Here is a 26,149-nt window from a genome sequence, read left to right on the forward strand (position 1 = left end):
GCTGCGCCCCCATTGGCGCTGCGGCCCGCGGCACCCCGCCCCGGCCGCCCCCGCGCCGGTGCAGTCTGCGAGCGAGGCGAGGCCGGCGGCGCCGCTCCGGAGGCTGCGCGGGGCGGGCTCAGCGCTGCTAGGGCCGCGCGTTCTCCGGCCGGGGCCGGGGCGCTGACGGCCGCCTCCCGCCGCGCCGTTACTCAGCACAGCCGGTGTCCCCACACCTTGCCGACCCGGCTGTCGGGAGAGCGCGGGGCCGCCGAGCGGAGCGCCAGGTGAAGGTAGGGGCCGTCCTCCCCCGGTGTTGCGGGGATGGACGGTGTGCGGGTGACCCGCTGCCGCGGCGTGTGGGCGAGTTGTTTCCTCTTCGCGGGTCCGTCCGTGTCTCTTGCCCCGCTCGGACCCGCAGCCCGTCCGCGCCGCCTGGCGCAGGCGTGTGGCGGCCCCTGGGGCGAGCGGAAAGGCCCGCGGCAGCCACCGGCGTTTCCTCGGAGAGCCGGGCGGCGAGGCTTCGGTCTGCGGCACGAACCGGGCGGGGAGCTGCCGGCCCCCGCCAGCCTGCTGCCCGCGTCCCTGTGTCACTGGGCTCGGGGGTCTCTGGGGTTGTAGCCTGCCTCGGGGTGCCCGGGTGCTGTGGGCGATCTGTCCGGTGCTCCCGTCTCCGTGGTCTTGTCCTGGACTCCTTTGTTGGAAACGGGCGCGCTGACTTGTGTGATACGCGTGTTAAAGTCTGGCTTTTCGCGGCTCCAAGCAGTGCCTTTGAATCACTGCTTTGGACTTCGGCGGAGTCCTTTTCAGATGCGGACACCTGAGGAGTTTATTTAGTTCCCGCCAGCCTGGTTAAATTTATTCCTTCAGCTTCTGCTGTAGAGGGTGGGAGTGACGCTGACCTCAACATTGCTCTCAGGTATTATTAATATAAAAATTTAAAGTGTTTGGTCAGTAATTAACTAGGAAAGTCCATGGCTGCGGAAATCAGAGTAGAAGTACCTGAGCGCAGATCGGCGTTAAGGGTGGAGCTCGGTGCGGGTGGCCGGCCAGCCTTCGCCGGGACACCGGGCTGGGAGGGCTGGGACACAGCGGGGCTTCAGCGCCGGGCAGCCGGCGGATGGCTTCGGCAGGGCAGCTCCGGGGGCAGAGCCTTGCTTGGAGCATGCAAGGCATTATGTAATCGGCTTAATCCCGCATTTGTCTGTCTGGAGCCTTTGGAGGTTTCGTTTGTTCTTCGGTTGATAAAGAATGTCTGGATTTTTCAGTTAATGTTTCCTGTATTCCCTTTATTTTTTCAGCTATGCCCTTAGGTTTTGATATATACAAAGTAACCAGCAGAGGATCAATTGATAGCTAAAATTAGTTAAAATAGCTAGAACTTGTAAGACTAGGAGTAGTGTTTATTTGTTCAGAATCAAATTAACCAAAGTAAAGTTTTGGTTTGATCAGGCTTCACTGTTTTCTTGTAGTGTACTTTGTCCTTTGAAAACTATCTTAAATACTTACTTCACAGTATTTCTTAATATAGCTTTTTTATATTTGAAAGTACTTCGTGTTGTTTTCTGGGCTTACTGTGTATTCTTTCTTAATATTCTCTTAATCCTTTTATGTAGTACTTAATCAGACACTAATGATTTCTTTTTCTCTGAACATCTTGTTGCTTTAACTGTTGGACTAGGGATGTTCATATCATTCTGTTCCATTTTTAATATTACACAGGTGTTGGCATAAATATCTACTTCAGTAGTGGCTTGAACTCAAGTTCTTATTGTATTGTGTGCAATGAAAGTGTGAGGAAAAATGCTTTAGAATTTCTTGTTTCAGCAGTAGATAATGAACAGTAAAGATGAAAAAAAAAAACCCTAATCAAACAGCAAACCCACAACCAAAATACACACAAATAGCAACAACAACAACAAAAAACCCCAGCAATTTTAATATCTTGCCCGTTATGGTTTGAACAACACTTAAAAGTTCCAAACCAGCAGCTATAGTTATGAGTTTGACTTTGTTCTTGTGAATAGTTCCCATGAAATAGGCAATTTAATTTGAATAAACAATTAGAATAATTTATATTTAATGTAAATTCAAGATTTCTAGATAAGTGCTTGCAAGGATGGGCTGGTTTTGAGACTAATACATAGTGAAGTATTCAAAGACGTGAATAATAGGTTCCACTGTCTTGTTATTATGTACAGAGATAGGACGACAGGAATAATTACTTTTGTGAAAAAATTGCATTTGTATTATCCTAGGAAGCACAAGATAAATACTTGAGGTGTTCTTTAAGATTAAATAGACATTTCCCCCCTTCTGTCAGCCTTTATGAAAAGGCTAATTGCCACAGAATGAATTGAAATCACTGCCTGTGGGCAATTTTACATTTGTAATTTTATATGTTAGGTCTTTATTCATAAGAGAGTTAAAGAGATAAAATTGATAAAATGCTCTTGCTTTCCCTGTAAAAGCTATCCCAGAAGGGGTAGTTAGTATAGCTTGGGTCTGTTTTATTTCTTAGCCTCTATTGCTGAAACAGAAGAGTTTTCTGCAGTTTCAATAGAATTTTTATACTTAATTACTATGAAAAATGCAGTATAATTTTAAAGGGGATGTATATTTCTTTATAGTTTTTTTTTTTTGTTAGTATATTTTACCAGCTGTGGGAATTGTGTTTGCAGAACAGCACTGGTATTTTTATCACTACTGAAATGTCAAATAGAGGGGAAGATAGTGGTGTTGTTGGGATATGCTGATCTCAGAATCTGATGATGCTGTAATGAGCACAGAGATTTACATCATACATGCTCAGAAGGTGTTAGACTACCCCTTAGGTATTCAAAACATATCTTAGTCAAATGAGTCCCATTAAAGTTACTCATCTGTTCTTGTGGAACCATATCCTTAAAGTAATCTAGTCAGAGTTGGTTTTGCCTCAGCTTCACTAAGAATCCAGATAAAGCACACATCCAGCTTATTCACACTCTCATGTGAATACAATCCATCACAGTGAAAGACAAATCAGCTCTAGTATAATAGAAGCATTGTTTGCATTTAGTTGGAGCTATTCTCCTGTGGAAGGTCAGTAGGTGTTTTGTATCAAATTGGTTTGGTTAGTGATGTGCTGGTTGTCTTGAGTCTTCTGAATGAAGAAAGTAGCACGTGTTTGTTTTAAAGAAGAGAGTTGTTATTAGCCATTATTTATTTGGAGAATGACTCTGGAATCAGAATCTTTTGTTTCAGTAGGCATGTTTTCCATTGGATTAAAAGATCAATAGATAAAGCCTGCATTACTCTAGCATAGGGGAGGAATAATACTTCATCTGCTGTCTTCAGCATGTCATTTGCCATATCTGGTGACAACCCATTTTTAGCACATTTAAGCTATCTTGGGGGACAGTACCACTATATCAGCTAATTCACTGTGGTTTACTGCAGTTCTGCCCTGTGTGTGAATCCTGCAGGCCAGTTTCCAGTCTTCTGAAATTACTTGGGTAAACAGCAAATATTTTGTCAGTGAGATTGTATTTGTAGTGTTGCTGGGCTGTTTATACTCACAAATAATGTAAAATCTTGTTCTAATTCTTTCTGACAAGTGGATTTGGAAGAAATAAGAAATTCTGTAATTCTTGTTGTACGCTGTATAGAGTGCAATCTGCTGTTCCTGGGCAAAACAAACTATTTGTATCTCACTTTTGGAGGTACAAATTCTTTTAAATTTTTCACAAAAAATAATAATCACTCCCTTAGAATAAAGTATAATATCTAGCTTCACCTTCAGCATTTCTGTAAAGGTGGGAAAACTCACTCAGAACAGATCCATTTAATAGTTTCTGATAGAAGTGATTTTCAGTATTGTGTCATAAGTACTTGGAAAAAAAGCATGTTGAGGCTGGACTGTGAAGATGAACTCATTAAGTAGAGGCAAAAGAAGTTGCTTCTTTGGTGCTCATAATTACAAAAGAAGTGAAGAAGGAACAAATACACACCACCGCCATCCCCCAAAACAACAGAATTTTTACTTTGCATAAGACAATCTAAACCTTTTGCTAATAGTTAGACTTCCATAGACTCCTTTCACTTATTCTGACTTGTGGGTATAACTGAAACTTAATGTTCACATAGTCTCATCTGATGGGGGTGAGTTATTCCAAATTTGAGTGACTAATTGTGCTGAAACACAATATTATTGTTAGTTCAGCTGGCAGGAATATGGTCCTTTATCCAGGATCTTCTTTAAGAGCCTATCTACCTTCTTATGGGAGCTGATCAGTACTTCCCGCCATTTCCTCTAAATTGGAAGTGTTGATCTCCTGTGTCTAAGCCTCTGTGGTTTCCCTCTGTTCTGAAGAAAACTAGAGACCTGGGGTGAAAAACCTTAGCTGTGGCAGCCTCTTTTTTTGTGGTATTCCACAAATGCTTGTGTGTTTGTCAGACTGTCTCACTGTGCCTGGTTTTGCTGCTCTAAAATATGCTCCATGTAACATTGTTTGCAGTATGCTTTTGTACTGTACCACCAGGAAGAGACCATTCACACATCCAAAAATACAGATAGTTGTTCTGTGATACATGTTAAAGTGTTTTTGCAGCACTGTCCTTGAAGCTTCTTTAAAAAGAAATTTACACATGAAAAATATGCTTCTGTACAAATTTAAGGACAAAATTTGAAATTGCTAAGTACTGTTAGGTGTCATAGTTAGCAGTAAGATTTTAGTGTTGGATGACCCAAATACTTCTGGTACAGCATGGTGCTGTAGACAACTGAGATCTTGTTTTGTAGCCTGAGTCAAAGTGAGTATGTGAAACTCTAAGTGTTCATGTTCACAGGGAACCCTCAGGAAATGAACTTGAGACCTGTAGGTAGATTTGGTATGAAAAAGTTAAGATGAAATGTCAGATGCCTTAACGCAAGGAAAGTAGAGTAAATCTTTGGTGTGCTATTTTCCAGCATGGTACTTGTCAAATTTCATTGCTCTTCTTATCTCTGAGAAAAAGTATTGCCGCAACAAAGGATTTTCCCCCACTCCCTCTCACTGCTCTAAATTAAGAGAACACAATGTCGGTTTTAAGGGCAACTGTATCTTTACCTATCTTACTTTAGGTATAGGTGTGTTTATTTTTTTTCCTCCCCCTCACCACTGTTAGCACCAATGCTTTGAATTGGTAATATAGATTATATTGCTTTAACCAATATCTGTGATAGAGCATTTAGTTTGGGAGGTGTTTCTTAAAGCATGGAAAAAAAACCCAATTGTGTCATTTATACAATCCCAATACCTATGGGCAATAAAGCTAAAAACTTCTTTGAAGGTTTTCAAAACATTTATGTCAGCAAGTATGAGGAATGAAGATAAGTTTATGGCTACGTTTTTGTGTACCAAAGCTCTAGAGTGCTAATCCAGAAGCATCACCTTGCTTTGTCTTCTACATTTTGACATTCATGGACCCTTCATACTTCTGATAGTGCTTGCAGGAGCCCATACCTCGTGACTGCATTATACTTTCTTTGTATTTAGGAGATGCTGTAGTGATTTTTAGCTGCAGAAATCTTCATAACCTTAGTATGCTGCAACTCTGCAACATATTTTAACTGTTCTTTTTCACATATGTATTTGTCAGTGGGAATAATGTTTTTCTTAATGTCTTAAGATGAGGAACTTCATTTCCTCCAGAGAAAGTCCAAAACTCATGCTTGTTTTTTCTCTGGGTAATCATGTTTTACTTTTGATATCTGGCAGTGCTTTAGAGTTATCACTCCTCTTTAATAATATACTCATTGTGAAGTAACTAATAATATAAAATTGAATATTATATGGAAATATACATATATGTAATTAGATCTTTGTTTTGTTAAATGTTCAGAAGTTATGCATTATTTTCTAGAGACATTGTGTTCACTTGTTTTTGTAAGTTGTGTTTTTTTTTGTGTGAGATTGTACCTGGAAACTGATACTATTCTCTCTTCCCATTTCAGACTAGAAGATGAATAATCTTTCCTTTAGTGAACTGTGTTGCCTGTTCTGTTGTCCACCATGCCCAGGGAAAATTGCCTCTAAGCTGGCATTCTTACCTCCTGATCCCACATACACACTGATGTGTGATGAGAGTGGCAGTCGCTGGACTTTGCATCTCTCAGAGCGAGCAGACTGGCAATATTCTTCTAGAGAAAAAGATGCCATCGAGTGCTTCATGACTAGAACATGTAAAGGCAACAGGATTGCCTGTATGTTCGTGCGTTGCTCACCTAACGCCAAGTACACTTTGCTCTTCTCACATGGAAATGCTGTTGACCTGGGTCAGATGAGCAGCTTTTATATAGGACTGGGTTCACGGATTAATTGCAACATATTCTCCTATGATTATTCTGGGTATGGTGCCAGTTCTGGGAAGCCTACAGAGAAGAATCTTTATGCTGACATTGATGCTGCTTGGGTGGCTCTTAGAACTAGGTAAGACATTAGTTTCCATTTTTCTTTTACAGCATTCATGTCAAATGGTTTTGTTTCACAGGCATAGGTAGTTGAAACAGCCGTGCTGTGATTTAGAATTAGTGGATTCATATCCAAGCTGACTGGTGGGATGTTGAAAGCATTGTCAGTATTAATCAGGATCAGTATATATTACTTATGTACTGGAAAAATTGAAATGGAATTAAATTTAATGAGCTGTGGTTTAGTCTTGAACAACAAGGTTATCTTCCTTATTGTCATGGAATCTTCTCAGCTGCAAAAATTAAAAAGTTGGGAAAAATCTATAGTAATTGATACCCCAGTAATTAACCCACTGTGGTGATGTGGATGTGAGCGAATGCAGGTTATTTCTTCAGATAATTTCCATCACCTACTTTTGTTGTAGAGAGGGGCAGAGTAAAAGCTGGTACAAGAGAACTTGCTGAGACTCTTATTTCTGCATGGTGTTGAGATCACCTTTGTTTCTGAATTCTGAGTAGCAGCTACAGCATTTCCAAAGAGAGAAAACATCTTTTTGCTTTATACAGAAAGCTAGCTTCACGAAGTATAATGCATGGGAGAGTTTGTAATGGATCTGTGTAAATACCTTATGGTGGGAACAAAAAAAGAGAAATTTGGAGCAGTGGGGTTAACTCAAACAGAGTAACAATGGACAAGAAAAAAATAAAAATGGAAAGATGTTGTTTCAGCAATTTCTGTGTTCTAAGCCTCTGGTTTTGTGGGACATAAAATAGCAAGATGAAAGACTGTGAATGCATTCCCTGATATAAGTGAGAATCCTACATAATCCTGCAGCAAATAAGTGCAGTTTCTCTAATTTGAGAGCAATTTTCACCATAATTTTTTCCATATAACTCAATAATCTTCTCATGTTACAAATAGGCAGACTATAAAATCTATTTTTAAAATAGTATTCAATCATAAAAATAACTGCTCACCAAAAAATCCCAGCACACTGTGTATTTTACACTGAATATGTATAAAAGCCTGAAGTGTTTTGTTATGTCTCAGTCATTGCAACTTGAGCATCCTGTTTAATAATTGTAGTATCAGGGATATGACTTAGTGTAAGGGCATGTGGGCTTTAAATTCTGGATCCTGGTAATTGTCACAGTGAGTTTAGAACTTCATCAGTGCAGTATTAATGAGATGATTACCCCTTTTTAGTGCTTTAAATACACATTTAGTCTTGCACTCCTTTTACATTACAACAATAGTAGGATACTTCATTTCAAAGAAGCATATGTTATCCATGTATTAAATAGGGGAAAAGCTTATTATCATAAACATCATTCAGCCACGGGGGACAGGTTTTCAGCTTCATCAATTCAAAAACATGCATACTACGTTGTTAGATTAGCTTTTGGGGTTTTTTTTATTACAATGGAAAGTTGAGATATGGCTGTTCCAAAAGCCAAAAGCTGCAACAGGTGCACTGTTGACTATGGTTTGTAGCTGGTAGTTGATCTGGACATTAGCTACTCAGTGAAATACCCAGTAACATTTACCAAAAACATAATGTGGTTTGTGAACCATTTGGAATACAGTCTGAACTATTTAAATGTAACAGAAATTGAAGATAACTAGATGGTGAAACATAATACTTTATGTCAGTTTATGGGCTCTGTTTTATAAACTGATTTGTAATTATTGTTTCTTCTTCCTCATAATGAATGTCTGAATATAAAATCTGTAAAGAAATGTGATTGCAATTTGAATTCTCACCACTATTCTTAAGCAATGAAGCGTATTTTCTGTAAACAAATAAGATTGTTCATAATTGATAGGTGTCCTGGTTCAGGGCAAATTTGGGAGAGAACCCCCAAAGGGCCCCCCTAGGAAATCGGATTCTACCACCCCTCCCCCCAACCGGTCCGGGAGAAAATACCTCCTTGGAGAAAAGTGGAAAAAAATTGTTTATTAAACAAGAAAACCTAAACAATATTAAACAATAAAACCCCTTGCTACTCCAAAGGAGATGACAAACCCGGAAAGTCCCCTCCCCAGATTCTAGTTCAGCTCACTCAGTCCCTTATCAGTCCCTCCGGCGCTGGAACTTCCGTAGCCCAGGCCCAGCCCAGCCCACCGATGCGAGCTGCTGGTGCTCTTATGGCTGTTCAGTCCAGAGCAGGTGCGAACAGGTCCAGAGAAAGGGGAAAAAGTGAAAAAAAAGCACAGTCCAGGGAACGTCTTTGCCTCAGCTAACTAAACTAACTAAAAAGCAAGAAAAAAAAGAGAGCCCTGTCCCGCCGTCTGTTCATCCGCAGACAACGCAGTCCAGGAGCAGGAATGTGTAGGAGTGAGTTCAGTGTCTGAAAACAAACTGCGCACCTCCTCTCCGCCCCTCAATCCTTGGAGCAAGTCTTAAAGGTGCAAAACTTACTATTCAGCATAAACGGAACAAGACGACTGGGGATAAAAGCATCATATAGTCAACCTAGGACATTCCACCCCTTATCCCCATATCGTCAGCTTACTACTAAAACTAATATATATTCTAACTCTATAAACACATACGTCATACATTCAATATACAGCTATACACAGACAATGGTAGTAACATTTAGCAAACAGTGATATTTACACGTAGGTCTCACCCAACGATGAGATCTCCCTGAGGTACACATCGTGTTCTTCCATCTCTTTGCATTATCCGCCATGTGGAACCTGGTCCCTGAGCAAAGACAACCCCACGAATGGGTTTGTCTGTACTCAAGGCAGAATTGATCCACACTGTCTTCCCTAACAAACCTCTGACATGTACCACTGGGACTTTGTCTCCATCTATTCTATGCAAAGGCTCAGATTGGGCAGGGCCCACTCGGTTAGTAGAGCCTCGGGTGTTAACTAGCCAGGTGGCTTTTGCCAGATGGTGCTCCCAGTTTTTGAAAGATCCCCCACCTAATGCTTTCAAAGTGGTTTTCAACAGTCCATTGTACCTCTCCACTTTCCCTGAAGCCGGTGCATGGTAGGGAATATGGTACACCTACTCAATGCCATGCTCCCTAGCCCAGGTGTTGATAAGGCTGTTCTTGAAATGAGTCCTATTGTCTGACTCAGTCTTCTCAGGGGTTCCATGTCTCCACAGGACTTGCTTTTTCAAGGCCCAGGATGGTGTTTCGGGCAGTGGCATGAGGGTAGGTTTCCAGCCATCCAGTGTCTTCTACCATGGTCAGCACATGGCTCTTGCCTTGGCGTGTCTGGGGCAGTGTGATGTAGTCGATCTGCCAGGCCTCCCCATACTTGTACTTGGACCACCGCCCACCATAGCACAGGGGCTTCACTCGCTTGGCTTGCTTGATGGCAGCACACGTCTCACAGTCGTGGATAACCTGAGAAATACTGTCCATGGTTAGATCCACCCCTCGGTCTCATGCCCACTTATAGGTGGCATCTCTACCCTGATGACCTGAGGCATCATGGGCCCACCGAGCTAGGAATAACTCTCCCTTGTGTTCCCAATCTAGGTCTATCTTTGATACCTCTATCTTTGCAGCCTGGTCTACCTGCTCATTGTGTTGGTGCTCCTCATTAGCTCTGCTCTTGGGGACATGGGCATCTACATGGTGGACCTTCACAGCTAGTTTCCCTACCCTAGCAGCAATGTCTTTCAGCAGCCCAACTTGGTTTTCCTCTACGTTGCCAGTTAGCTTCTTTCCCCAACTCATCAGTAGCCCAAATTGGTTTTCCTCTACGTTGCCAGTTAGCTTCTTTCTGCCTCTCCAGCTATCCCCACAGAGCATTGGCTACCATCCATGAATCAGTGTAAAGGTAGAGCCTTGGCCACCTCTCTCTCAGTAATGTCCAGGGCCAGTTGAACGGCCTTGAGCTCTGCAAGTTGGCTTGATCCACCTTCTCCTTCGGTAGCTTGAGTGACCTGTCGTGTGGGGCTCCATACGGCTGCTTTCCACTTCCGGTTCATCCCTATGATGCGACAAGAACCATCAGTGAAAAGAGCGTAGCATGTTTCTTCCGCTGGCAGTTCATTGCATGGTGGAGCTTCTTCAGCACGTGTCACTTCTTCTTCTTCTTCATCAGCAAGACCAAAGTTTTCACCTTCTGGCCAGTTTGTAATTATTTCCAGAATCCCAGGGCTATTCAGTTTTCCAATATGGCTGCGCTGTATGATCAGAGCGATCCGTTTGCTCCATGTGGCACTGGTGGCATGGTGCGTAGAGGGAACCTTTGCTTTGAACATCCACCCCAGTACTGGTAGTCGGGGTACCAAGAGGAGTTGTGCTTCAGTGCCTATTACCTCTGAGGCAGCTTGGACTCCTTCATAGGCTGCTAAAATTTCCTTCTCTGTTGGGGTATAGTTGGCTTCAGACCCTCTGTAGCTTCAACTCCAAAATCCAAGTGGTCGGCCTCGAGTCTCCCCAGGCACCTTCTGCCAAAGGCTCCAGGACAAACCATGGAGAGTAGAGCACATTCCTCACCTCTGGTCCTGTCCTGACTGGGCCAAGGGCAACTGCATGAGCGATCTCCTGCTTGATCTGGATGAAGGCTTGTTGCTGCTCAGGGCCCCAGTAGAACTTGTTCTTCTTACGGATGACCAGTTAGAGAGGGCTCACGATCTGACTGTACTCAGGAATGTGCATTCTGCAAAAGCTTATGGCACCTAGGAAAGCTTGTGTTTCCTTCTTGCTGGATGGTGGAGACATTGCTGTGATCTTGTTGATGACATCAGTGGGAATCTGATGCCGTCCATCTTGCCACTTCACTCCCAGAAACTGGATCTCTTGAGCAGGTCCCTTGACTTTGCTCTTTTTGATGGCGAAGCCAGCTTTCAGGAGAATCTGGATAATTTCCTTTCCTTTCTCAAACATTTCTGCTGCCATCTTCCCCCATACAATGATGTCATCAATATATTGCAGTTGTTCTGGAGCCTCACCCTTTTCTAGTACACTCTGGATCAGTCCATGGCAGATAGTGGGCCTGTGCTTCCACCCCTGGGGTAATCGGTTCCAGGTATACTGCACTCCCCTCCAGGTGAAAGCAAAGTGAGGCCTGCAGTCTGCTGCCAGAGGAATGGAGAAAAAATGCATTGGCGATGTCAATGGTGACATACCACTTCGCTGCCTTGGACTCTAGCTCGTACTGGAGTTCCAGCATGTCTGGCACAGCAGCGCTCAGTGGTAGAGTCACTTCATTCAATGCACAGTAGTCCACCGTCAATCTCCATTCTCCTTCAGATTTACGCACAGGCCAGATGGGGCTGTTGAGGGTTGAGTGGGTCTTGCTGACCACCCCTTGGCTCTCCAGCTCATGGATAATTTTGTGGATGGGGATCACGGCATCTCGATTCGTCCGATACTGCCGGCGGTGCACCATCGAGGTGGCGATTGGCACTCGTTGCTCTTCCACCTTCAGAAGTCCTACTGCAGATGGGTTTTCTGACAGTCCAGGCAAGGTGTTCAATTGCTTGACGCCTCTGTCTTTACAGCAGCCATTCCAAATGCCCATCTGAATCCCTTTGGGTCCTTGAAATACCCACTTCAGAGGAAGACTATACCTAAAATGCATGGGGCCTCTTGGCCAGTCACAGTAGGGTGTTTCTTCCACTCATTTCCAGTCAGGCTCACCTCAGCTTCCACCAAAGTGAAATCCTGGGATCCCCCTGTCACACCGGCAATAGAAACAGACTCTGTCCCCACATGTCTCAATGTACTGGTGTACATTGTGCACCAGTGTCGACCAAAACTTTATATTCTTGTGGTTCAGATGTGCCGGGCCAACGAATCCACACAGTCCAAAAAACACGGTTTTCCCTAGCCTCTACCTGGCTAGAGGCAGGGCCCCTCTAAGCCTGGTTATCCTTCTTTCCCTGGACATATGTCTTGGAGGTTTCTTCAAGGGCATCAAAAATATTGTCATTATCATCATATATGACAGTTCGGTTACTGGCCACTGGAGCTGCTTCCCTTTTGGAACTTCCTCTCTGAGTCTTCAGTTCACGCAGCCGTTGTACCAGAGCAGCAGTAGGTTTTCCATCCCATCTCCTCATGTTTTCTCCACAATCACGCAGGAAGAACCACAGCTCAGCTTGTGGGGTGTACCTTCTCTCTCCATCTGGGGAGCATCTGCGTTGGGCACCAGAACCTCTGATCTGTACTGCTGAGATTTGAAGAAGGTCTTCCTTAATCTCCTCTCTGAGCTTCTTGTGATTCTTCTCTATCTTGTCCTCTAACTTCTACAGACGTGTTTCCACTGCTGCGATTCTGGCATGTGTTGGGCCATGCACAGTGTCTGCATATGCTCGGAGTTTCTTTGCCATATCCAGCACGGTCTCCTCACCGTCATCTCGCTTCATTATTGCTAGAGCAGAAGCATATTCATGTGGCCCGAGTCGTACAAGTTTTCTCCACATTACAGATGTGCATGGTACCAAGTCTGGATTTACAGTATTTACATCATCCAAGAAGACAATCTCTGCCACTGCCATTTCCCTCAAGCGTTGGATCCCTTGCTCTATGGTCTTCCACTGTGTTTGCTGCATATAGAGATTGTCTGCACACAGGTATCTGTGCAGCACTTCCCAGGACCCGTGCCCAGAGGCTGTGAGGATTAGCCACCCTCATCATTCCTTGGTCAATGACAGGATCATGTGACAGGGATCCCAAATGCCTGGCTTCACTGCCATCCAAAACTGTAGCCTCATCTGCAGCATCCCAGAGACGGACTAACCAACTAATTATGGATTCATCAGGCTGCCGGGTATAATCCTTCCTTAGGCCACGAAGGTCCTTCAGGGAATAGGACTCAATATTGGCTTCTGAGATTGTGTCAGTTTCATTAACTTTGGGCTTTTTATCAGTAGTTGGTGGTGAGGGTCCTTCCCCTGGATCGTCATCGTCAGTCACTGGCCGATTGGTTTTGCTCGTGTGCTTCTTTCCTGCAGCAACTGCCAGTGGCTTAGGCTTACTGTCTGGTTCAGTTCCAGCCTGAGCAGCTGGAGTGTTGGCTGCAGCCTGAGTGATTGGAGTAGCTGCTGCTTTATCTCCCTGCCTGCCTGCCTCTGTCTGCTGCCCTACAGTATCTAGCAGGGTGCAATAAGCGTAGGCCAGGGCCCAGCTTATTGCAATGAGACTTTTTTCCTTAGAGTCACCATGGCATTTCTCTTTCAGGTATTTTCCCACTTCAGCTGGGTTCTGAATTTGTTCACATGGAAAATCTCAGCCTACAGGATCAGAAAATTCCTTCAGGATTTGGCCCATATTTTCCCATTCTCCACACCACTCATCATTTTTCATGCCTGAGTCTAATTCTGGGTCAGGGGTCTTGTCAGCTCCTCTGGACATCTCAGCCCTCATTCTAGAGAAGCTGCAGACCATATAGAGGAAACTTACCACATTAAATGCCAGAAACATGGTCTCCTTACCATTCAGGGGAAACTGAACATTCTCAAAAAGTTGGCATAACAGATTCAGAGGAGGAGGAAAGGAAAGGCTGGAAAGTCTCCTTCCCTGCTCCTCCTCTAACAAACTGGGTGCAATTACTAATGAATTCCCACAACATACTACCGGAACTTGGACGCGGGGTAGGACGAAGAAACCATAAACCATACATATTGTAAGCAGACTCCAGTAACCTTGTAAATGCCCTATAAATCATTATCACCAAGGCCAGCAAAATAGCCATTCCAATCCGTGCCCCTGTACTGTGAAAATTATGTCTCAGGGACAATAATCCTAGTGACCAGAAAGGTATTGAAACCTCAAAAAGGTCTATAGACCAGAACCACAGGAAGGCCTCCACCCCAAGAGACATTGCGAAATCAAGCAACATGGCTACTGACTGCTTTAACTCACTACAGAGCAAGCACAACCAACATGCAAACAAGAATGCTTTTTTCCACTTTCTCGAGCCACGCGTTGGGCGCCAATTGATGTGTTTGTCCTGGTTCAGGGCAAATTTGGGAGAGAACCCCCAAAGGGCCCCCCTAGGAAATCGGATTCAATCACCCCTCCCCCCAACCGGTCCAGGAGAAAATACCTCCTTGGAGAAAAGTGGAAAAAACTGTTTATTAAACAAGAAAACCTAAACAATATTAAACAATAAAACACCTTTCTGCTCCAAAGGAGATGACAAACCCAGGAAGTCCCCTCCCCAGATTCCAGTTCAGCTCACTCAGTCCCTTATCAGTCCCTCCGGCGCTGGAAATGCCGTGGCCCAGGCCCGGCCCGGCCCACCGATGCGAGCTGCTGGTGCTCTTATGGCTGTTCAGTCCAGAGCAGGTGTGAACAGGTCCAGAGAAAGGGGAAAAAGTGAAAAAAAAGCACAGTCCAGGGAACTTCTTTGCCTCAGCTAGCTAAACTAACTAAAAAGCAAAAAAAAAAAGAGCCTTGTCCTGCTGTCTGTTCATCCACAGACAATGCAGTCCAGGAGCAGGAATGTGTAGGAGTGAGTTCAGTGTCTGAAAACAAACTGTGCACCTCCTCTCCCCCCTCAATCCTTGGAGCAAGTCTTAAAGGTGCAAAACTTACTATTCCGCATAAACGGAACGAGACGATTGGGGATAAAAGCATCATATAGTCAACCTAGGACAGGCTAATGGCTTTAAACTGAAAGAGGGTAGATTGAGATTAGATATAAGAAATAAATTCCTTTCTGTGAGTGTGATAAAACACTGGAACAGGTTGCCCAGAGAAGTTGCCACAAGAAGAACCAGTTGTCCAGAGAAATTGTGAGCAACTTCCCCATCCTAGGAAGCGTTCTAGGCCAGGCTGACTGGAACTTTCAGCAGATTGGTCTGGTGGAAAGTATCCCATGAGAGGGAAGGTGGAATTACAGGATATTTAAGGGTCCCTTACCCAAACTGTTCTGTGATTTTAATGTCTCCCATATAAGTGTGCTCATTTGTCAGTAGACACTGTTGGGGAGACCTCTAAATATATTTTATAAGATATTCTTATGTTCAAGAATGAACTCACCTTGGTCCCTTTTTTTTTCTGCCTTTTTTTTATTATTATTATTTCACCTCCTGTAGAAATTAGATAATTCTGTAGAGTGTATAAAGTTTACATTGGTCTTGTGAATTTCACACATGTGAACTGAATCTGGTCTACTGCTGAAAAAGAGGTTGGTATTACCAGTTACACCTATAGTACTTAGAACAGCTTTCCAATTGCTGGTCTCATCCTTGCATCTGAATGCTGGATGTATCAGGGGGGAAGTTCAGCACTTGACTCTGGATATACTGGCTCACAGTTTGGTTATCTAGCTGTGATATCCTCTTGAGCCCTGAGACAGTACTCAGCTGTGTTAAAATACTCCATGTATATCTGGACCAGAACAGAGCCTTTGAGCATTTGCTGCAGCCTTGATTCACTTTCATAGCATAGCTTGTTGTTCTGTTAGTTTCACATTGGTACAATCTTTAACATTTATAACTAATTCTGAAAAAACTAAGTAATTCAATGGATTGTCTGCAGGATAAATGTAAGTATAGCTGTAACTCCTTGGAAATTCTTGTTGATGAGATGAGATAAGAAAGGGACCTGAAAGTTTTAAACTCTGCCTCACAGTTTGTGATGTGATGAAGAAAAGAATGGAGAAGTTACCTTCAGAGATTGATCACAGCTATAGCTCCCTGCACTCCCTGTTTGGAAAAATGAAATCATAGAACCCAACACTAAAAGGTGTTTCTGGCGTAATTGAAATGCTAAGGTGGACTTAATTCTACAGTCAGCAAAACTGCTTGTGGTAAAGACTTGCTAGTCTTTAGTTAAGATACTAGTGATAAAACTTGAGATACAAATCTTAAGTTTTGTGTCTTGGGAGGACAGTCCACATACTCACCTACAAGTAAGCATAGCTGTCCAGTGGGGAGTGGACACCTGGGGTGAAATATTCTGGAACTCATACTGAGGGTGATGATGAGATTTTGCTGTGAATATTAATATTCATGAAAGTGAATACATAAAACTAGTTTGGCAGCCTGTCAGAACAGGTAGACTGCAAATGTAGATTCTGAGTTGTGTCCCTATTCTTCACCTCCTTTGAAGATGTTAATAGGAAGCAGTAGCTACCTGTGTGGATAATGGCCATGAAAGATGGTGGTGTGATTCACTGCCTTCATCAATTTTGGAAAAGTTGTAAATTGTTACATATTCATGTGCATGGGACTGTATAAAAGCTGCAAGTAAGGACATTCTTTTTCCAGCTGTCATAACTACCAACTCTTGAATGCCAGGAGTCATTTTGGGATACGCCTATTTTCTGCTGTTCTGGTCTCTGAAGGCCTTTGATGACACCCTAGCAAGGGTGGAAAGGTTTAACCAGCCCCAGGCAAATGCAGGGCAAGTGGCACTCATTCAGAAACCTCTGAAGATGTGCCAGAGTTGCCTCATGACCAAATTTACCTGAAAGAAGCAAAACAGCTTTCTCATTGTTGCTTATCATGGGCTGCATAATAATTGAAGAATTGAAGGGTAAATCTCACCATCAGATAATGTGTCAAAGTGGACAGAATGTCTATAAATTGAACAGCCCGGTACAGGAATAATACTGAGTCTCTTCAGATGTTGGCCAAAAGTGTTCATTTGACAATTCCTAAGCTTCTTTTTTTTTTTTTTTTTTTTTCATTCAGAAGTAGAAGAGGGGGAGTTCAGCTAGAAGTGGAGGTACTCTAGCTTTGTACATTTGGAGGGAAATTAAGGTTTTCTTTAAATTGATAGGAAAAAGTAGCTTAATTATCATGGAAGAGAAATCTTGACAATAGAACAAGTGTATTGGTAGCATTTTAAAGTTTAGAGAAGGCCAGACTGTGAGAGAGGCAGAGAAGGTGCAGTTTGTTGAAACAATGTGGACAATGGGTTGGCCTCTCATAAAACATAGTTCCTTTTTTCTTCCTTTCTAAAATATTGTATGCACAAGAAGGGGGATGCGCACGTCAGTTGAGGAAGAGCTGTATGCTCCTGAATTTTATTCATGAGCTAAAAGGTTGAGAGTTACAGGTGTGGATGAGGTTCATGCCCTTCATGTTCTGCAACTTGCAGCTGTAGTTTCATGTGTTATGTCCGTGATGACAAAAGATTCTGAATGTGCATTGAAAATTCCCTCAGTATGTTCCCCCTTGTTCCATGTGCCCCAAGTGCTCTGTCAGGTGTGTGTGTTGCAATAGCTTCACAAACTGTAGCTTCTCTAGAGCATCTAGTGTGAGCCTAAAGAGGTACTATGGAAAATGTACTCTTCTAAGCTTGATCTTATCAATGCTTTATTTCATTATTGTAAAGTGATCAAGTCTTCTAGATTAAGAGCAATAGTTCAGAAGTAAATATAAATTACTTTGTCTCCCTTATGTATATCCAGATCAAAATTGCAGGTATTTTTTAAGAGCCTGACACTGTAGCATGGTAGTTTTTGCTGGTATTTGTTTCTTAAAGGTAACTGAACTTAAAAACTGAAAACAAAGGAAAAAACCCTAAGAAACAAAAAAACTCTACCTACCTTGTCACAGCCAGACATGCATTTTGCTTATTGTGCATCATGGTAATGTGGTAAATATCCAATGAAAATATAGTGATGTACATCCAATTAAAGTGTTTAGGGAAGGGTCAGACAGCACTTTGAGCAACTTAGTTCAGTGAAATATTACCTCCCTATGGCAAGGGTGTGGACTATATTACATTCCAACCTAAACTATTCTATGATTCCATGAAGAGAAAAAAAAGAATGGAGGGGCAGAGAAAAGGTGGACCGCCAGTAAGATAAGTGTTTAGTAAAGTGCAGGAAAGATCTTGCTACAAAGACAGACATATCAAGGAGATGGTGAAAAGAGTTTTTGCTAAATCACATGAAGTTCGTCACCAAGGGGAAAAAAGAATATTTCACTATTGTTTAGCAGTTCTTTTCCTACCAGAAGCTGAAAAGATCAGGCCAGGAGTGTTTAAGATTGCCTCTTCTATAGGAGACCATCTATATCGGGTCAGCATATATAGGACCACAGAAAAGAATAGTGGCTTCATTAGTGTTATCTTGGGTCCTGGTTCCAGGCACTGGAATAGTTTGGGACAGTTACACCTTATTGGCTTGCTCCTTCTCACCCAACAGTGGCATGCTGTTTCCTGCCTGTCCCTGAACGCAGGCAGCACAAAGGAGCGCTAAAACATTGCTCCACTACTCCCAGACAAGATTTATTTTGTTCCTTTCAGTAACTGGTAAAGCCTAACGAGGGGGAATGCATTGCTGAAGCTGCAAATAGGAAAGTGGTTCTTTTCTGTTTGTCATAGCTTAGCTTTGTAGTGACATCAACTTGTGCCTGTAGTGCAGTGATGAGGCAGAAATTCGTGAGTGCTCAGACACTCTCTGAGTATGTCAGGAAGCTTACAAGAACACAGGTTCTGTGTCAAAACTGCTCTTTAGATTCCATCTGCTTTCCAGGCAGGTAACCTTTAAGTGTGTGAACACAAAGGATGAATTCAGTGTTGAAAGGAATTGAAATCTCAGTTGTGCTGGGAAAGGAAAGATGTTGCAGTCAGCCTTTAAACTGCAGAAAATATTAAGTTTTGTACCAGGTTCTGCCCACAATACCTTGTCCATGATAGTGCTTTCTCTGCTAAACCAGCACACTGGTACATCTGTGCATGGCTACTTTTAAGGTGTTCTTCCAAGGTCCTTTTTGGTGATTATGGCTTAAAAAAAATCCCCAAACCTAAAAACACCCTTGATTACCTTCACCCCCACATTGAAGGTCTGTCTATGCTGACGCAGGTTATCTAAGATTACTTGAGTGGACAACAGTGTTTACATTAGTCCTATTATCAACATAATGAGCTTTCAAAGATAGCACCAGTCTTTACAGCATGTCTTTGACCTCTTGTAACCAGAGGAACTACTTACTATGGCTCTGTAAACGTCATATTCCCCTTCCTCAGGATGGCCTGTACTTATAAGGCACTTATTAAGAGAAGAATGCTACTGCGACTTTTTCTCTTTAACTGACACTCCTCCTTTGGGAGACTAGGTATGGTCATCTGATAATTTGACACAAAACTTCCTGGAGTTTAACAGACTCTGAGTCTGTCAAAAGAAGTAAACAAATTTTATGAGTAGGAAACTTAAAAACAGTTACCTTTTCAATAATTTTTCTCTTTTAGATTGTAAAGTGATACTTTTGAGAGATAGCAACCGAGGGACAGTTGGTGTCTTTTTTCTAAATATTTCAGAAGCCTGTTATATTGGGCTTGCATGTCCAAGCTTTGGTAGCAGGGACCTACAGGGGTGCCTTCTCTGAGAAGCTGCCAGAGGCTTCCTCCATTTCTGGCAGAGCCAAATCTCTGTCAGCTCTAAAGATGGCTGTGCTGCTGGCCAAGGCTGGGCCTATTAGAAATTATGGTAGTGCCTCTGGGATAATATTGAAGAAGAAGAGGGGGGAAAAAAAATCATTATGCAGTTGTAATTTCAGCCAGAAAAGAGTGAAAGGAGAACATCTGATGGGAAGAGCACTGCGGACACCAGGGTCAGTGGGATGGTGGGGCAGGAGGGGCACCAGAGGAGCCCCATGCCAAAGCAGGAGGATGCCTGAAGGGAGGCTGTGACCCCATGGGAGACCTGTGGAGAGAGGAGTGCACACTGGAGCAGCCTGTCCTTGAAGGACTGCACCCCGTTGAAGAGTGACCCACCCTGCAGCAGTTTGAGGGGGACTGTTGCCTGTGGGACAGGCTCACATCAGAGAAGTTCATGGAGAATGGCCTCCTATGACAGGGAAGCCACAGTGAGCTGGGGATGGACTCCTCACCCCAAGCAGCGAGAGAAACAACATGGGATGAACTGACCATAACCCCCATTCCTTGTCTCCCTGTGCTGCTGGGGGAAAGGTAGAGCTGGGAAGGAGGGAGGCATGAGGGGAAGGTGTTTTTAGGGTGTGTTTTACATCTCATTGTCCTGCTCTGATTTTGTTAGTAATAAATTCAATATCTCTACTTCTATCTGGTTTTGCCCATAATGGTATTTGATGAACCATCTCTCCCAGACCATGATCCATTCGTTAAATTTTCTCTCCCCTGTCCAGCTGTGGAGTGGAGTGAGGGAGAGCTGCCTTGGCAGGTGCCTGGCACCCAGCCAGGGTCAGCCCACTAAACCTTTTCAAGAGAAAAGGGAAGACTGAAATGAGCAGATGTAATCTGTTTTCCAAGCTGCTTGGAGTTTGTTATTTGGGAGGCAGGGGTTGATTATTTAGGTTTCCATCCTATTCAAGCCAGACTATTCAGAAGCGTACTTTGAACTAGCATTTATGGTTATTGACTTCTTTACTTTAGTTTACAGATTGCAAAGCATGTTTTTTCTGGTGGGCACTGTGAGGCAAGCTATTTTACTGCAATGGAGTAAGGATTACTTTAATCCAGATATTGTAAATGCTTTTCTTGGCTTATTTTTTTGTAGCCGTCATTTATCTGTCCTCAGACTGAAGGAATTTGATCAAAAAATAGGGGAAAGAATAATGAGAAATAGGAGAATATATGTTCTAAAGTTGTGCTTTGAATTCCTGTGTAATGGCCTGTATCTTGTAAAACTCAACATCCAAGGAAACGCAATTGTAGTAATTGGCAAGGTTTATTATTTGAAAACTGTTTTATCATAATGTGCTGTGCAAATTGCATGCCATACTAGTGATGCAACATATTAATGCAAGATTTGTTTACATTATGTTGGAAGGAGGGAAGGCTGTCCTGTACTTTCATAGTGGACAAATGTGCTCTGAATTGGGACATGAATTGTAAAAGGATAGGTGCTATGTTCTCAGGTGTTTCAGAAGAGATGCGGGAATAATGGAGACCTTAGATTTGTCTTCTGTTTCAAAGCTTTAATTTATTTTATTTAGGTGTGTTGGAATTTTCAGAAAATCTTGTTAATGCTTGAAATTGCTTTTTCTTTGAGAACTGTTGTGATATGAAGGGCCTGCTAGTAGTTCCAGGCTGATGATGAAGACTTAGAGTTTTAGAAGTCTTGATCTGATCGTGGTCTGATTATGACTTGAAACTCTTTCTAGGAAACGCTGATAGTGATTTAGTAGTCAGGATGCAGCAAGATTCGCCTGTCAGGCAGAGTCTGCCTCTGTGCTAATACCTTAAAACCTTTTGCTTTTCACTTTATCAGAACTCAATTTAAATAAACAGATGAATATTAAATAGACAATGTTAGATGTGAATAGTGGGTTTTATACCAAATTTACTGAGTTAATGGCATGCCTAATGAGTTCTGCTACTGGTACGTAACATGTAGGTAATACTACAATCTTGAAATCTTCCTAGATATGTATTTTTTAATTAACTGCTTATGATATATGAATTTAACTTAGAGGACATTTTTTCTTGCTTATTAAGAAGTACCTGTGGATTTGGGGGAAGCTGTTTTGTAGGTTGGTAATTTGAATGTCTTGATACACATGAAACACCTTTTTTCCTAATATTCCTGATTTTTAGTCTCTTGGACTTTACTGATTTTGGTGTTTGATTACCCATACAGTTATTTATCCATGTTTATAAGATACCTGTGAATTTCTTTTGTACTTCTGCTCCCCTGACTTTACTGGAGATATGCAAAATATAGTAATTTGATAACTTCCTTGTGGCTGTGGTTGTTGTTATATAATATTGACAGAAAATATGCATGCCTTTATTGTAGACAAGGTAATAGGTGCACTTTCCTACGCTTGATTTGCATTCCTTTTAAAGTGGCAAATGTCAAACCTACCTCATTGCCATTCCACAGTGACGTTAGGCTAGGCTGCTCTTACTTTAAAAGTTGAACAAGTTTTTAATAATGCATGAGAACAATGATTTGGGTTTGGGTTTTTTGGTTTAGTTTGGGGGCTTTGTACTTTTTTAGAGATGATGGGGAGGAGTTTGTTTGTTTGTTTGTTTTGTGGGGTTTTGGGAAGGGTGGTTGTTGTTGGTTTTGGGGTTTTTTTGTGTGTGGGGTTTTCTTGGGTGCAATGTGGTATCCCTTCCTATTCAAGGTACTTCCTTTCCCAAGTTTAGATAAACTGCTGCAGTCTGACCTGTGCTAAGAGTACTTGGTTAGGGGTTCAGGGTAGTGGATTAGCAGCTCACTTCTTTGCAGGCACTGTTCTTGGCCACATTACTATTCTCTTCAGAGGCTTTTCCTGTGTCACTTGGGTAGCAGTTGCTTTCTGTATTCACCCTAATGCTGAAAAATATATTAAAATTACTTGTATGAGTGTTAACTAGATGTTTCTTTTGTTTACCTCAGTTAATTGTATCTTACTAGGAGGAAGGCTTTGATTTAAATTCTGTATTTCCTGTTGGGATGCCTTGCTTGTGGATTAGGTTGATAAGAACAAGCTTCTTGGCTATTACATGGAATGATCAGTATCATTATACTGATCACTGTCAGTATATGGGCATGCTTTAAGTCTCACAAAATTTATAAGCAATGTTACCATCTTGCAGGTTTTATCAGATAGCAGAAGAGTAAAGCTGACCAAATTTTTGCGGGCTTGATTATGCTTCATGTCATGATAGCCGAAGAGCTATTAAGGCTCTAATCAGTTTTCTGTTGTAGGTCCACTGGAGTTAATAGTAAAGACTTTAACAAGCCACACTGCATTCACAAATCCATATTTAAAAATTTAAATCATTATTCCAGTATCATTCAGGCATAGGGAAAAAAATACTGTAAATAGAGAGTAAATAAATAGTTGTGTGTTTTAGTCAGGAATATAATAGAACAGACTTGCTTGTTCTACCAGCTCCTGTTTCATAGTTGATACCCTTCTGAAAATTTTCATCTTCAGAAATGCCTTTTTTGCCTTCCTCTGTAGGTTGTGTCTGTTTCACTTTATATGCCACTTTTTAAAAATTTCTTATTTTCTAGGTATGGAATTCGCCCTGAAAATGTGATTATATATGGCCAGAGTATAGGAACGGTACCATCTGTGGATCTTGCTGCTAGGTATGAAAGTGCTGCTGTAATTCTTCATTCTCCACTGACATCAGGAATGCGAGTAGCTTTTCCTGATACCAAGAAGACATACTGCTTTGATGCATTCCCAAAGTAAGTTGTAGGATTTTTTTTTTTATTCAGCATGCATTTTCTTTATAACAGAAGTTCTCAACTAGAAAAACAAGTAGTCTGGCATATTCTTTGAATTTTTTTTTCAAAGGTTTAATAAAAGAATTGGGGAAAAATCAGTGAATAACATCAAAGAGGAGCACTTCATTTGAAGAAGTTTACAAAACTTTGTAAACCTTCTAGGCACTTTGCATCTCTAACCATTTTAGTGGATATTTGTAAAGAAGTAGTTCATTTTCCTATACATAACATGAAAATCCCTAGTTTTAACAAGTAGTTCTATCCAGTGAATTGTTAGTCTGGGTAACTGAACCAAGTTGTTTGCAATGTGTTTCTGTGAGACTGAAAAACTAAGCAGATCTTAACTGAAGAAAATTCCTGTCGTATTTCAGACCTATGCCATTGTTTTCATAGATATAATCTTTTTCTTTACAGCATTGACAAAATTTCTAAAATAACATCTCCTGTCTTAATAATTCATGGAACTGAAGATGAAGTAATTGACTTTTCACATGGCCTGGCATTATTTGAGCGTTGCCAGAGACCTGTAGAACCACTTTGGGTAGAAGGAGCGGGCCATAATGATGTGGAACTCTATGGACAGTACCTTGAAAGATTAAAACAGTTTGTGTCACAGGAACTGGTGAACTTGTAACTTTCATTGTGTATTTACATTTTTTTTTTCATTTCACTGCAGAACTGCACACTTTGATAAATATGTAATTTAAAACCTGAATGTTGTGTTTTCAAATCATCTTGGTTGCCTTCATTGACTCTACAGGTAATGATTTGTCAACATAATTAATGAAGGTTTTAATGTCAGCATTATAAACTGGAATTACATGATCATGCAGTCAGACTTGGCAGTTCATATTTTTTGTGTGAGGTTTCTTCTTCTTAGATGTAAAGAAAAATATCACAAGGAGTACTGTAAGAAAACTTAATTATATAAAACCAAATGCTGTAAAAGTGTTGCCAAGTGCTTTAGCATATCAAAACCAAGTTTATAAATATTTTTTAAACATCTCAAAGTGTACTGTGACTTACTCTGTTGCACAGGTGTAATTAAAAAACTGACTTCTAAACTGTTGTTCTGTAAAAATGTAATAGCCATGAAATTTGAGCAAATACTAATGTGTGTAATGAGAATAAACAGTCACTGGAAATTACTCATGCCCTGTTACAGGGAGAGGGGGACAAAATAGATATCTTTTCCCATATTTTTCATTTATTTTGTGTTTAGTTTTGCTTTAGTTATTTTGTACTCATATTGTCTCTTAGCTTTCAGGATAATAAAATGTATCCACTCATGTTCTCAGGAGTCCTAATCTTGCCAAAATAATTCCACAAGTTGTCATTGTTGTAATGCAAGTATTATTCACATGATTACTACTGAGGCCAGAAAATACCTCTTTGAAACCATACTTAAAACCTAGAAGACTTTTTGAACCATGTAGTTTTAAACACTGATTTTCTAGAGCCACATGTGTCATGAAGAAGAACCTTGAAGTTTATCCAACATTGTACTAAAGAGTTTGCAACTTACCAGTTGTCTGATGAGGCTTAATTTTGGATGCTTAGTGTAAAAGCTTATTGTTTTAGAGTATTGTATGGAAATTGTACTAATTTGGCTTGTGTGGGGTGGGAGGAGTGACAAGAAGAGAATACTGACATTTTTCTAATAACTCATCATGAAATAAACTTAAGTTGCCTTTTCCTTGAATGCATTTTTCATTAATAAAACTATGAAAAATAAACTTAATTATATGTAGCCTAATTGTGAACAAAATAATATTCCAACAGAACACACTGTGCTTTTAAGGCCTTACATAGTTTAATTGTTCTGCTTGTTTTTTGTGATTGAGACTATTGTATACTTTAATGTAGCTTTGAGTATTGTGAAAACTTTGGTTAAGATGTGTTAATTAACAGTAAACAATATTCCACAAACTTGCAGTTCTTCCTTTTTCTTTTTATTCAAAGTAATAACAGCAGTTGCTTGCAGTATCAAAATACTTAGCAATTCCCCATTTATTCAAGGAAATCTGACATTAAAAGCAATAACTCTTTGTTCTGGATTGCCAGCACATTTCTTCATCAGCAATTCCTGTTCTGATCACCCTCCTATCCCCGTGCCTCACCTTACTGCAATTTGCCGTTCAGGATACAGGCTTTCAGTTGCAAAGCTGCTTGTAAACTTTTTTTCTGTAATGAATTCTACTATCTCCTTCTTTGAAATTAAAATGGATTGTTGTCTTGTGCACTTTGTTAATTGAGTAGAGGGAAGTTTGTTCCCAAGCAACTAGGTTCCTGCGTGATTTTTTGATCAAGGATGTTTCAGTGAGTTCTGAAATTCAGAGTATATTCAGAAACAACAACATTAGACTTAAGGATTTTCATCCTAGTTCAAGGCTTTTGGATACAGGCCTTTGTTTGCCTCAGCTTTATTAACATCATATTTAATACATAGTTTGATTTCCTTTTCTTACTACCTTAGTAAAGATGTAGCCAGTAGCCATTATCTCCAATGGAGATCATTGCCATTAAGTGTTTAAGTGCTTTCTTTGTGATGAATGGAGCCTGTTTGCAGATTTACCTTCAGGAATTCAGAAATAAAGAGTGCAGAAGTGCAAAGTGATATATGTTGGCTGTGTTTTAGTTGCCTG

General features: G+C 41.5%; 1 protein-coding gene across 3 annotated transcripts; it reads left to right on the forward strand.

The window, feature by feature from the left end:
- Positions 1-77: 77 nt before the first annotated feature.
- Positions 78-25,433, forward strand: ABHD17B (abhydrolase domain containing 17B, depalmitoylase). Of its 3 annotated transcripts, none has more exons than XM_059837198.1 (4): positions 78-272; positions 5,954-6,428; positions 23,286-23,465; positions 23,919-25,433. In XM_059837198.1, exons 2-4 carry the CDS (start codon positions 5,962-5,964, stop codon positions 24,136-24,138), a joined length of 867 nt encoding a protein of 288 aa, XP_059693181.1. In that variant the 5' UTR covers positions 78-272; positions 5,954-5,961; the 3' UTR covers positions 24,139-25,433. The 3 variants fall into 3 exon arrangements, with proteins under 3 accessions (XP_059693181.1, XP_059693183.1, XP_059693184.1); XM_059837200.1 differs by having other exon boundaries at positions 78-266; XM_059837201.1 differs by lacking the exon at positions 78-272 and adding an exon at positions 763-898.
- Positions 25,434-26,149: the final 716 nt, after the last annotated feature.

The sequence above is a fragment of the Haemorhous mexicanus genome, chromosome Z (assembly GCF_027477595.1).
Source record: "Haemorhous mexicanus isolate bHaeMex1 chromosome Z, bHaeMex1.pri, whole genome shotgun sequence".
Classification (NCBI taxonomy): Eukaryota; Metazoa; Chordata; class Aves; order Passeriformes; family Fringillidae; genus Haemorhous; species Haemorhous mexicanus.